The sequence below is a fragment of the Mytilus trossulus genome, chromosome 1 (genome assembly GCF_036588685.1).
Source record: "Mytilus trossulus isolate FHL-02 chromosome 1, PNRI_Mtr1.1.1.hap1, whole genome shotgun sequence".
In the NCBI taxonomy this organism is placed as follows: domain Eukaryota; kingdom Metazoa; phylum Mollusca; class Bivalvia; order Mytilida; family Mytilidae; genus Mytilus; species Mytilus trossulus.
The window spans coordinates 25,897,892-25,912,513 of record NC_086373.1 but is presented as its reverse complement, the minus strand read 5'-3'; the positions used below and the strand labels follow the sequence as shown (position 1 = coordinate 25,912,513).

The following is a 14,622-nucleotide window of genomic DNA, read 5'->3' as shown; positions in this document are numbered from 1 at the left end:
ACCGATATTTTTGTTTTTTCAATTTGTCATATTCATTGAGTTCTTTTTATTTTATCATACGGAAGAAAATAAAGTATCTTCCACGTGAAATGATTGTAGAAAATAGAACAATTGGTCGCTTTCTAAACATTGGTTACAAGTAAAATATTGAAAACACAGGTTCACCGAAGATATTGTTTAGAATGTTATGGTTAACCTGGCAATGCAGATAGTTTTAAAAAGGCATTATGCTCTTAGGAATATATAACAATTAAAGGTAATTAAATTTTATTATCGCTAATTGATATTAAATCAGAAATCCTAAATATTTTTCTGTTCATTTGCGTTTTTTTGTGGCATGAATTTCTGTCAATAATAAAAGCGATGCCTGACTTTATTGGAACGCAAAATATATTTTATCACAGGTACTTTGCAAAATGTAAAACTATCATTACTAATAATACATTTCAGACACTTACAATTTTGATTATTTAAAAACAGACAAAATTTGACAAGATGAAGTCGGGTGATGGTTTTTTCGTCGTCTTCATCAACTGTGGTTATAACACAACATACGATTATGGCATTTAGATGAAAATTATGGGGTATGCGTTTATGTTTCTGTGTTAATTTATGAACAGCAAAGCGTACGACCAGACAGCAATTGTGCTCCAAGTGTTTGCTTGGGTATATAATTACACCAACTGAAAGTCACGAACACTGGCTTTTTTTAAAATACATGCTACAATTGAAAAAAATTCAATATCTGGTGTAGGGAGATTATCCCGCTCTCTTTGTGGTAAAGGTTGCTTACGGGATTTTCGATAGTTCTGTCCTTTCACCTGTACCCTCTTTGTCCAATGGTAGAATAACATGTGTCAGTTGGCGTAAACGAAAACGTCGTAGATCAATAAAAGAATCAACCCAATCAATTGGTCTCCAGTAATAACATGCATATAGTGACTACGAGTGTATGCATTCTTTCGACGTATTCTTTTTTAAAAAAAAACCTCTCTTGTAAATAGCTTTCACATATTGTCTTTATAATGTCGAGATATGCAGGGAGTTTTGTCTTATTATATTTATCATCTATAATTCCTTCAACACCGACTAATTGATTTCATTGAACAACTACAAAACATTTGTTTTTAAATTATCGTATGTTCCTCCTATTTGAAAATTTTCACTAGGTATCCCAAGTAAATAATTTGGTTCTACTCACTAACGAAAATAGAGTGTGTTACCACATTAAAAGTATACAGACAGAAAAATTTATTTTTATTAAATGCCGATCAGGAGAAAAACGACACCATTTTGATTTTTTTTTTTATCAGATTTACCCGTCACTATTTCTTTCAATGACCAGTATTTTCTTAAAACTGAGTTGTTTATCGTTTCATTTACTTTTAATGAGTAGAACGACTGTAAAAAGGGATAAAAATTCAGAAAAAAAACTATGTAGTAATCTCATCATAGATCCTTTTCTGTGTTAACACAATTTCTGCTCCTTTTCTTTGTACCCTCGTTTCAAATTGTAGTATATAATGTGTCAGGGGCAGTTAACGAAAACGAAATATTCAACTAAATCAGCTAAGGTTCTAGAAACCACATCAAGCATATAGTAACAACATGTTCGTGCGTTCATCCGTTCGTCTACACATCATACTTCCCCTCTCCCAACATGCAAATTGCAGTGGTAAAATGTTGTACATATAATGGAGAGATATGCACGTGTAGAATATTGCGTTGTGTATTTTATCGTAAGTTATCTAAGGCGTTAAAGATAGAACTACGTCTGCCATTATACGTTTCTATTCAATACAACATAAAGTATAACAATAACGCGACGTCACAAAGATAGCGGCCGTACCGCAAAAAAGTACGTTAATATTAGCGCAATTCTTAACAGCACGGACTAAATTCATTTCGTATCTGTCATCTTCAAACACTCCTTCTTCGAAGCTTTAATGAAACACTTTTAAATTGGAACAATTTTCTTCTAGTAGAGAGTACCAACCTGCTTATCCGATTTAATAATATGGTGTCAACAACAATCGAGAATGAACTGCTTCGTCACAACAAAAGAGGGACAAAAGATACCAAAAGGACAGTCAAACTCATAGATCGAAAATAAACTGACAACGCTATGACTTAAAAAGAAAAATACAAACAGAAAAATATTAGTACACAAGACACAACATAGAAAACTAAAGACTAAGCAACACGAACCCCACCAAAAACTGGAGATGATATCAGGTGCTCCGGAAGGGCAAGCAGTCAATTGGGGTTCAGTGGGTTTTGCGGATAGGAGTTGTTAAATTGGAAAACCCAAACAAGGAAAGAGAAAAATGACACTATTTTGAATAATAACTATATCTGATTTACCCGTCACTGTGTCATTCGATAACCTACCTATTCTTATTTTTAAAATGGAAGTGTTTATCGTTTCATTTACTTTAAATGCGTTGAACGACTTTCAACACAAATCAGATAATTCCGAACTATCTCGTAATCAAAACAAAAGCAGTTAAAATCTAAACCAAATGCAAACTAAATTTTTGCCCGGTATCATTTATATTTATGGTTATTTGTTTCTTCTAATAAATGATAAAAACATAGATATATAGTGATGATTCATATGTCGGGAACGGAACCCGAAATAAAAACTTCCACAACGTTTAAGATTTACCCTGTACGGTAATAGGAAAGTAAATTGGCGAATTTATAAAATGTCAATGCAACTATAAAATAAAAACAGAGTATAAATATCGAAAAAAAAAGCACATATTACTTTTCGGTTAAGCAAATTAAATATCTTTAAAAAGTTGTAGGTATGATATAGAAAACACGCTTATATCGGTCAGCAATTGTATATAATTAAAGTTCTAGTTCTTAGATCTTGTCCTACGAATTCTCGCGAAAAATTTTGAAGATTTTTTTATACTAAAATTTCCGTTTAATTGTACAATTTATTAGTGGTCACCGATTGTTTTTAATAGTTGAGATATGTTTATGTACAGTATATGGCTTTAAAGGGATACTACATTGTATTTAATTTGACGGACTTTGCAAGAGTATCTATTATAAGGACTTAAACACTTGACATGTTGAGGGTTTGAGCTACTAGGTTTCACTAATACTGCAACTAACTTTCAGTTCACAAATGCACCAGTAAATTGATATGTTTTTATCCATTGACGCATATTTGCAATTGTCTTTGTGTAATGTGCAATTTTAGAAAATCAATAATCGTTCGGCAGTTACTTTACACTTCGACAAATAAGACAGAATATCGGTTTCAAGCACATTATTTCGGATCTAATCAATGCAAACGTAACCTTGTCCACTATGCAATGTGGTGCAATTTGTTTAATATACTAGTATATTAAAGCTTTGTATGCAGTTTTAAAATCCAAAAAGTAGAAAAATGTCTGGTTCCGATGATATATTTTGCCCAGTGACCTTTTTGATGGAAATAATTAGCATAAAACACAAACAATAACGACAAAGTTTGTTCCAATATTATGCTATTTTAGATAGAGCATTTTTTTTCAGGTAAATTTGACTATATAAATTATTGCATGTGCATTCAGTGAGCGTTTATCTTGCACACATTTTATTTGTTTGGTCTCGATTTTTTTTTATATATATAAGTGAACACGATTTTTTAAAGAAATATGATGGATGAAGTAAAAGTTTCACACGGTATTTTTTCATCTTATCAATTGAAAAATAGTAATAGATTTTTTATCTTTTAAAAGGTCACTGATATTTTCATTTGAAATATAAAAATATGAAGATTTGGTATGATTGCCATGATACAGCTCTCTTTGTCATGTTCTAAATGAAAAAGAAGTTAACAAGATATAGGCCCCCTAACGGTCTTCAGCAATGATATAACCACCATTTCGCATAATCAAAAATAAGAGACCCTAATATGACAATGTAAAACAATTCAAACAAGAAAACTAACGGCCTGATTTACGTTCTGAATAATCAAAGAAAAACTAATTCAATATACAGCAACAAACGACAACTACAAACTAGAACTGGCTATTTATTTTCGACAGAGCGGGTTGACTGAACAAATTTACTGTCGTATAAACATCTTCCTAATCTGTTACAGTGATGGAACAGTTAAACATACGAACAAAAAACAGTTGAAAAGGGCTTTTTCAATATTTTTTATGTCGGGGCATTTTATGGTATCTGTACGTCATAAATTCCTCAAATATAATTCTTCATTATCTATATTAATGCTTAACAATTTTCCATAAATTAGTTTATTATGGAAGATATGATATGTTTTAATTACTTTGTATCTTTGATTTTATTTCTAAGGTTGCAGTATGTTTTATATGAATTGTCCTGAGTAATAGTTAAGCTGTAAAAGTTTAAAGAACGTCTATAGATTTAGCACAGTTCAGCAAGTATGCGTCAGTTCCTGATTCTTCTTTTATTTAGCATAAAATGTAAGTTTTATACGATACACATATTCCCGTTTTAAACATACTAGGAATATTCAAGATTAATTTTCCTTCTATGCAACAGATAAATTCTAAGGATTATAACAGTTAAGAGGAAGAAACCAATCTTTCTGAATAGAGCGAAGTATAAAGCTATATAATATTAATGTAATATAAATCGCATTAACTGTTAACATAGAAAAAAATGTGGCGTACAGTGAGATATTCAAATTACCTGATCACACATCGAGTTATCACAGCAGTACACATATTCGGAGTGAATGGTATATAATATGCTGAGCCCAATTAAAGGTTAACAGATCAATTGGCACCGCACCCCTGTTAAATTTACATTTCAATTTCGTTTATGCTGTAGGCGATAACACTCGGTTTTATTTAAAAATCAGTTTTAAGTTCTAATAGCTGATCCCCATAAAGTTAATCTGAAATGTGCAATGGTGGTCCGGAAGGGTCAACGGTATATAAATAGAAACACATATAAATGACATGTTTTCATTTTAATGTTACAACTAACATTGCTATTGGGAGGTTTGACATACCCCAAACCAGGTTCAACCCACTATTTTTTCTTAAAATGCCCTGTACCAAGTCAGGAAAATGGCCATTGTTATATCATAGTTCGTTTCTGTGTGAGTTACATTTTATTGTTGTGTTTCTGTTGTGTCGTAGTTCTATTATATTTGATATGTTTCCCTCAGTTTAAGTTTGCGACCCGGATTTGTTTTTTCTCAATCGATTTATAAATTTTGAACATTGGTATACTACTGACCCCTTTATATACAACAAAGAACTATGTGTACTTCAGGTCGTATGTGAGATAACATGAGGAGAATTTAATCAATTTTAAAATCGAAACATTATATGAAATCCAGTAAAGCGGAAACCTTTGAAATTATTCAACTTTGAAACAAGCAATTATGGACATGTACATTTACATGTGAATTGAACAAAATAAATAGATAATGTTAAAATAGTCGTTTTTTCAAAGCATCAGAAAGCCGTTTTTTCTCATAATAGACATAGTTGCCTTAAACAAAATGGGAAACAAATTAATGTTTCAACATACATTTTGTAAAGATCAATTTTGAATTTATTAATTCATCAGGTAAAAGTGAAGAACAATGCATGCCAAATGATTGCATGCGACCAGGACATCAAGCAAAAAGTAAGTGTTGTTAAGTTCAATCTCTACTTTGCTGTATCAATTTGTAATGTTTTTGTTATAGATTTGCAAGCATTATGTTTTACACTCTTACTGCTCAAATCAAGTAATAAATAAAATGAAAAACTTTGTTTCATCAATTAAAACTTTACAACAGTCTTTTAAAAAATATTGTGGTCTTATAAACATTTCGTTTTATTTCTTATGAGCATTTTTTCTGTTCTTATTTATTACTTATACTTGTTATCAATTTGCTTTGCTTCGATCTTATTAATATTGCATTAATGGTTTATTTTATTGATAATGAAAATAAGTTATTCATGTTTTATCAAATATGTTGGTTTTCTATTTAAGGCTGTTTCTGCAGCTGTCTACAGCCGGCTATAGATGACATGAGAAAAGATTTGTATGTTAGCTTTCCCCGTTGTATCAATGCAACAATCAAATGTGTGGTTTATACACTAAGGTTCAAATTGAATATATTTGAATTGCAAGATGAGAAGCGTAATGAACTAACAAGTAAAATGTTGGCCTTGCGTGGAAACGAGAACAGTTTTACACAGGTATCGTATTTAGTTAGAAAAAATACTTCAGGATATAGGGTTTAAGCTTATAGCAATAAACTTTTTTTCTGGTCTTTAAAACCTGTAAAAATATTCAAATACAAAATAAAACTTTCAAATATTGACGCATGTTTGAATATCAAATATACTTCTATTAGTGCGTACTTGAAAAGAAAGCGCATATTTTTCAAGAGAAAAGGAATTATAAAAACGAAAAGGCAGTACAGTCACATGAAATATTGATAAATAAATACGTTTGAGAATAGAAAAATGAAGGATTTTTTTTTGGCACACACTTAAAACATAATATGTCAACAGAATAAAGGCAAAATATAACTAAAGGAGAACCAAACTCATAGGTTGAAATGAACTGACATATTTGCATTTTAAGATGGCGGAAACGAACATAACATGCAAAATGCACATACTGGTGAAAATAGGAAAGCAAAATATAAAAACTAATAAACCTTTAACTGTCATAGATATAAAGATTTGGGTCATCCGTCGATTTTAATACGTAGGATGAAAATATCTAGCTACGCAACAGAACATCCTATATCTGTAATTTTAAATTAAATTAAGTTGATGATTTGGCTTTTTTCTTTAAGAAATTTAGTTTGGACAATTCCATTCTGAAGACAAGTTTGAAGATAGATCGAAAGTATATTATATCGGTAGGTATACAATGAAATTGAGTTATTTGGTATTTGAACGACAGAAGTAGCAAAACATTTATTTCTTAATCCAATTATTTGGTCAGATGTGGATCAAACTTATGGTATGCTTTTACGTCATTTTGATGATGTCAGAAAATAAACTGAATTATTTTGGTTTTAGAAATATACATTATTCGATAATGATTTTAAAAAACAACATCTTTCATTTTTGCATTTTCAATTACCTATAGTCTAAATTCACTTCCTTTCAAATAATTACATGAACCACTTTATTAAGCAATAAGTTGTTTCGCCCGCACTGAAAATCGTATACAGGTGTCAGTTCAACTGGTGTAATAAATGCGCATAACACGCAATTAGCGTGATCATGTAGGTTGATAACCAATAGTCTTGAACAGCATGAAATTATAAAACAATGGGAAATACATGCACACATTCATTTAATTGAAAAAAACAAGAACATCAAGAGTGAGTTCAGATTCGTGTTCAGAAGGGAGGTTTTACCTGCTATACATTAATCAAACAATTTTGAATTTCTGTACACTTGCAAAAGAAATAATACCGAACTCCGGATAAATTAAAAGAGGGCAGTTAAAAAATACTATCCACAAACGCTGAACCAATATCAACCCAAGGAACAACTGCAGAACAACTGCCATATTTCGAACTTGGTACAGTAAACTGTAACTTATATTGAACAAACAAGGCATTTTGTTTTAAAAGTTTAAATAGCATCACATTTTTCCTATCGAGACCAGTCAAAGGTTAAATTTACTGTACTAGTTTAGCTCATTATTGTAGACCGTACGGTACCGTACCGTATACTAGTTTTACTCCAATCTGTTTCAACTCTGGTGGTATAGTTGACTAATAAAAAAGGGCAAAAGTAGTATACCGCTGTTCGTTATTCATAAATCGATAGAGAAAAAAACAGATTCGGGCTACAAACTAAAACTGATGAACGCGTGTCAAATATAAGAGAACTACGACACACCAAAATGTAACACACACATAAATAATGTAACAATGGCCATTTTCCTGACTTGGTACAGGGCATTTTATGAAAAAATGGTGGGTTGAACTTGGTTTTGTGGCATGCGAAACCTCCCGTTTTAATGACAATGTTAATTATAACATTAAGATGACAACATTAAACGACAGGGCTACAATAAATAAATAGGAGAAAATATAGGACAGAGAAACAAACGAATAATAGCCATAAAAAAGTACCAGGTTAAAAAAATTCATACGCCATACTTGCGTTATGTCCACACAAAACTAAGCTCAGATGGAAAAAGTTTGAAAGCCAAAACAAGTACAAAGTTGAATATCGTTGAGGACCAAACGTTCCAAAATGTTGTGACCAATACGGCCAGGATTATCCGCCTGAGACAAAAACATCATTATAACCAAAAATAATACATAGATATGCAAACAGTAAATTTTACAAAATGACTATATGATAGATATACATGATTAAACTGAAGTGGTGACTAGCTATAGAATAAAAACGGATACATTACAATATCACAACCGTGTTAGCCAAAGCCATTGCAACGCTCGAAGTGACGTTTCATCAGAATTCTAAAACGTGTTCCGAAAGATAAGAAATAAATTGGATGAAATTCAAGATTAGATTTGTAGGACATATCTAACTTACATTAATAACAGTGGAAATTATAATACTAATTAATATCTAACTGTAGTAGTAATTAGATAATTATTTGTATTACCTAGCTTTGTCAGTGTTTCTTCTGATCAAACTGCAAACCGAATATATAATAAGCGATGATAGCATCTTAAAAAGAAAAATTATAGACACTTTCGAACTCAAATTATGATTTGATTATGCTCAATTTAGTTCTACCGTTTCAAAAAATTGAAAATTAAATTTTGTAGGTCACACCAACGTGTACCATATGCGATTTCTGTAGACCCATAGAAATAGGTAAGTACATATTTGTAACTTATTTTTATAGCACTATTTCGACAGGTGTTTTGGTGAATAAATTCACTAGGCTGAAAATGTTGTACGCCAGACACGCGTTTCGTCTACAAAAGATTCATCAATTTCGCTTGAATTACAAAAAGATAAAAAAGGACCAATTAAAATACGAAGTTCAAGAGCAGTGAGGACCAAAACATCTGAAATATTTTGCCACATAAGGATACGGTTATCATTTCCGTGGGTAAAAAATCCCAAGTATTTCAAAAATAATTAAAGTTTTGTAAACAGTCAATTTATCATAATGACAAAACGACTGACATTTCCAAGTCAAAACAGAAGTGCTGTGGTCTTGGATGATCATACTCATGGGAAGGAAACCTATTGTATAACAATTCATTAACCATGTATTTTTGCATAACTCCTTATACTCACAAAAGTTTGGTTGCTTGATGTGCACTATTGAAAATTATGTAATAAAAACGCATATGGATATGTTTAAAAATAGGATATTAAACTAATGAATTGTCAGAGATTTGGTAAGATTACATAATAAACAACTATTCACAAGAATTGAAAGAATGCGTATGTAAGTTACTATTGGTGACCGTACGACGTTCAACAATAAGCAAATAAAGAAAAAATCAAAAAATCAAAACTATCGGACAGAAAACTTAAACACATACTTTTAGTAAAAATTTTACCAGTTATTTGTGATTTGATATACAATCCAGTTTTGAAATGAAAATCCATGTTATCTCAAGTCCAAAAATTAATTGACACAATAACAACATGAACAACTATATTTCATATGAAATAAAAATTCAGTCTTTCAATTTGCATTAGGTAAATATTTATTATACATTTTATTTAAGATGTATGTGTGCAATTCTGTATTAATTTCAATTTACAGTACTAGATGCAAAACACACTGCCATATCTTATCACACAATGCAAGAGGAACAAACAAGTGAACAGGAAACAACGACAATCATTGTCGTAGTAATTTCAGTTTGTGTATGTGTTATTATTGGTTCTGTGATTTTTGCTGTAATATTTCGACGAAGTCGCAGCAGTCAAAGGCATGTTGTTTCGCAAGCGGATAACTTCCTACGTTCTTAAAGCTATAAATAGCGGCACAATAAATGATTACATTAATTCAATTTAATACTAATACTGTTGAATAAACTTTTTTTTAAATACTATAGAACAAATGAACCATGAGAATTTGTCAACTAAAAACAGACGATATATTTTTTACCATATTAAAATGTAACCTGCATGTTGTTTTTTAAATGATAAATGTGGTACCTAACACTACAGGAAGATAACTCCTTATAGTCGTCTAAACGTTTTAATTACGTTGTGTTGTAATGGGAATTTTAAGCTTCTCAATGATAAAAATTGTATTTGTCAAACTGCTATATAACCAGTGTAATTTTTCTGACAAAACGATTGGTTCAAATTTTTTGAAATTTTTATATTTTTGTTAAAGGGTCAAAGTTAATACATTGTCAAAATTTAATGAAAATTAAACGAGTCAAATTCATTTTAATGAAAGTGTTGGGTACCACCTTACAAAATTTTTTAGAACTATTATTTCATAAAACTTTACTAGCTCACAAAAATGATACAAAAATTATGCCACAATTTGTGAAAATAGATTGGATGAAAATAGCTTGATGAAACAATAAAAAGTAATACAAACAAATATTTCCAGATTCCAAGCAGCACAAATTTATGATAACCTAAATTTTTTTAAAGATATTAGGCAATTCTGGGTTTTTAATTCTTGTCGAGAAAAAGCAGAAATATCTTCAGAAATGATAAGTCATTGTTTACCATGTTAAAGTCAATTAACAAAATATTAAAGATTTTGTATTGTTCTTTAATGTTAAGATTAGTTATCAGTATACTGTCTCAATCATTAGAAAACCATACCACGGCAGCGATAGCGTTTGTGTCTTTGTATATAGAAAAATGTGTACTAAAGTAAAGCATTGTGACGTATTATTTATTGATGTTATTATTTGTTGATATGTAGAATCATGATAATAAACATATTGAATATGTAAATTAGTTTTATGAGTTTGAAAAGTGATGTTTCGCTATAAATATGATATTTTGTGATGCAATTTGAATAATACTATCACGTTAGCATGCATGATTAGTATTAGTTATATTGTTTTCATTTCCTTTCTTATCCTATCTTCAGTGTGGGGACCACTTTTGACCTTACATTTATTTTGACCTTACTTTTACTAATGAACTTCTTCTACCCAATGGTAAAAAAAATATTAAACAAAAAACAAATCTCCACATTCATATGACATGTGTTAAATGATAAAGTTACAAATGAGCAATTTTCTGTAATGTTTATCATAGTCTAAAAATTTTCATCTTTCCAAAACGGTAACTCACCTCAAGATATATCAGAGGTCACATATCGAGTAGGATAACTACTATTCTACCATGTAACTAAATTGAAGCCACATATCAGTATGAACTGTTATTAGTGAACGCGTCCTAGTTGAATCTGTTACATTTGGAAAAAATAAGAGTAAACTAGATATTGAACTCTGAGTTTAGTTTCATGTTCGTTTTTTAGCTACCAATGCTTTATTCTTTCAATCAGTTAAGTTTTTCATTCTTTTCATGGATTGTTTTCTAACAGACTTTTGTTTTACTGCTGTATCGTTCTTTGTATCACTGCTTTTGCAGTAGATAATTTGAAAAAAAACACCAGATGTTTTTAACTATGTGTAAAAGATCATTCACTGGATAGAAAACATAATTTTATTATACGTCCACAGTTGGAACCTTGTTGGGTTTTTTCGTAAATATTCCCTTTTTTTTTTTTTGCCAAATACAGCTAATGTTATCTATTCCTGGGGGAAAAATATCCAAATATCGATTAAACATATTATAAAATTAAAAAGAGGCTCTGGCAATTTCTTTATAATTGTATTCGTTTACATTATCGGATAAACAAGTAAAAAAGCACAGAACAAACCATTATATATTGGTGAACAATTTAAGTATCAACAAACATAGAGCAGTCAAACTGATTAACGGTTAGCTTTATGAATGAGTCGAATCTTAGTATTCTCTAAAGGTTTTCATTTCCAACGGTTAATCATATTAAAACACTGACTGATTGCTACTAGTTGAGAAAGACGTTATTTAAAGTATTTGTAATGTAATGCAAATCGCACATAATATGTACTGCCTTGTCAATTCGTTTGATGAGTTTGAGCTTTTGGGGTTGCTTTTTGATTTTTGATTTCGGACTTTCCGTTCTGAACTTACCTCGAGGTGTAGTAAAAAAAATTTATTTTACTTTTTGCTTTCATTTCCATACCCTGTGAAAAACAATTATATATTTGTTACGAGAAAGATACAAGACGCATTGCTGCCAATAAAAAAAAATTGCAAGCTATAACATAATTTTATTTCGCAAGACACCATAATCAAGTGTAGATCTTTTTTTCGAGTTTGTAAACATTTCTAATAACTAGTTTAATATAAAACATGTCAATTTAGGAATATCAACATATAATGATTGATTGATACAAATCAACGGCTGGTCTATGATCAAGTTTCATAACAAATATAAATTTTCAAACTCTATTTCTATGTTCCTGATCGATGGAAAGGACACACGCAAACAAGGAATAAAACGGAATCTAAAGGTATTGTTTATTTATACAATTCAATTATATTATGTTGAATTTTCCGTTTTAAAATATTCAAGAAAAGGTTCTATTGATTACTGACATGCACTCATAAAACAATACACGAAAGATATTGAATTTTTCTTCGCGTGACCAATGTAAGCTCCTATGAGCTGTTCTAAAACATATAAGTAATTATGCGATGATAGCCTTTTGAAGGTAGAATTAGGCAAAACAAATTCATATTAGAAATTTAAAATCATACAACGAAGAAAAATTATGATTTTTATTGTTATAAATATGTCTCATATAAGCTTTTTAAAATCTTTTCTTGGACATAAACACATTTCTAAGACATTTGTAAATTTGAAATGTGTATATGCTATCTGCTTACAGTCACGAGAGAACCGAAACATCAATTGACTTTGTTTTAAATTTTGTTTTATTTTTAATTTGCATGAGAAACAACTCACGGTAACTTAGTTGTGTCCCATCATATATTATATAAAATTATGACAAGAGCTTATGTTACAAAATGTATTGCTGGTAAACTGTTTTCAATTTCATTATCTAACATTTCATAACATAATATCTAATAACATCACATTTTCAAAGGCTTAATGCACTAAGGAAGATATAATTATTGATATATTTCGCACAATATGCTATATCCTTCCCACTTTGTATAGAATACGACACGAGTTGAATCCCTTTGAAAAAATATATATTATTCAAATGGAGATTTAGTAAGTGAACTTTGCTGATGTTTTAGGCAAACAATTTATATATTTGTGTATAAAAAAATGATAATAACGTTTACAAGGTAAACGAAACACATCTGTGTGAAAATTGTTCTTTTATTTGTGTTTGGTTGGATTCGTGTTGTTTTTTCTTTAGTTTTCTATGTTATGTCATATGTACTATTGTTTGTCTGTTTGTCTTTTTTCATTTTAAGCCAAAGCGTTGTTAGTTTGTTTTCGATTTATGAGTTTGACTGTCCCTCTGGTATCTTTCGTCCCTCTTGTATCCCCTTCGTCTCGAAAAACGCTAAAATATCCATATTTATTTGAGTTTTAATTTCCTCTACTCTGAGTATGTATAAAGCATTTTCCACTGTAATTTATGTCAATTATAATCATTCGAATTCAAATTTTAATGCACTTTCATCTTTTCTCCTGTTTACTGTCTCTACTTTTATATTTTTTTGATATACTTTACAGATATGATCATGCTTTCAACAGTGATCTATCTTTTGAGATTTGCAGTCAGTGTTGCATTGATATTAGATGGTAAGTTTTCACGTATACTTAAGATCAAATATAATGTTCTGTATTCCTTGTAAATAAGTTATTATCTAAAAATTTGTTTTATAGGAGACAAGAGATTACTTGCATTTCTCTCTGCAAATAAACAATAATTTTGCATAAGCCACTGTTTGTGAAAAGTTAAAGAAAATACCCCAAAACAAACAGTTTGTAATCGCATTTTTAACTTTGTGGAAAATACAATCTAGAAATAATTAAAACTGTATTTTTCTACTTTAATCAGTGACATGTCAATGTTCATATGATTCTAGTACAGACTGCATGAACCAAGTCATTAAGAAAGGTAAATAGAAATGCTTTTATTATCAATTAGATTGTTTTCTTCTGGTATAAATTCTCCATATAAGTCTATCACTGTTTCATTCTATTTTAATATCAGAACACGGTTTTATTTAAGATTGTGAGATGTAAATGTATCTCACTTTCTCTTCTGTATGACTGTTATATATGTGGTTATACAAAAAACAAGAGCAAATGAGCAAATAATTAACCAAAAAGACATAGACTCTAAACAGCAAATAGTGGATGATTGGATTGATATGTAGTTCATTTGAAAATATCACAATAGTTTGTGTTGCTTCAGCTTGACCACTGAATTAGAATAATAAAACTTTAGATTGACAGTTAGACGTCAGAACTAGTGATATTTTGATATACTTTTGATTTAAACTTGAGTATACATAAACCCAAGCAGACTATATTTCATTGATTATGCATACTTTGTTTTTAAACAAAAGCCTCGATTCAGTTTACATGTTGATATAGAAACAGTTAAATTGCACTAACGTATATCTTGTGTATTTCAGATTG

General features: G+C 30.1%; 1 protein-coding gene across 1 annotated transcript; it reads left to right on the top strand.

Annotated features, from left to right (window-relative positions):
* The first annotated feature begins 72 nt into the window (after nt 1-72).
* LOC134707097 (uncharacterized) lies at nt 73-9,935 on the top strand. The gene is made up of 7 exons (XM_063566647.1): nt 73-256; nt 4,321-4,451; nt 5,572-5,631; nt 5,983-6,191; nt 6,800-6,865; nt 8,768-8,816; nt 9,727-9,935. The coding sequence occupies exons 2-7, from the start codon at nt 4,412-4,414 to the stop codon at nt 9,933-9,935; spliced, it is 633 nt and encodes a 210-aa protein (XP_063422717.1). The 5' UTR covers nt 73-256; nt 4,321-4,411.
* Nucleotides 9,936-14,622: the final 4,687 nt, after the last annotated feature.

Excerpts from the sequence above, each read along its gene's own strand:
- LOC134707097 (XM_063566647.1), top strand. The coding sequence starts at position 4,412 with ATGCGTCAGTTCCTGATTCTTCTTTTATTTAGCATAAAAT. Across the intron at positions 5,632-5,982 it reads ACCAGGACATCAAGCAAAAA|GCTGTTTCTGCAGCTGTCTA; the intron begins GTAAGTGTTGTT and ends TTTCTATTTAAG. Across the intron at positions 8,817-9,726 it reads CTGTAGACCCATAGAAATAG|TACTAGATGCAAAACACACT; the intron begins GTAAGTACATAT and ends TTCAATTTACAG.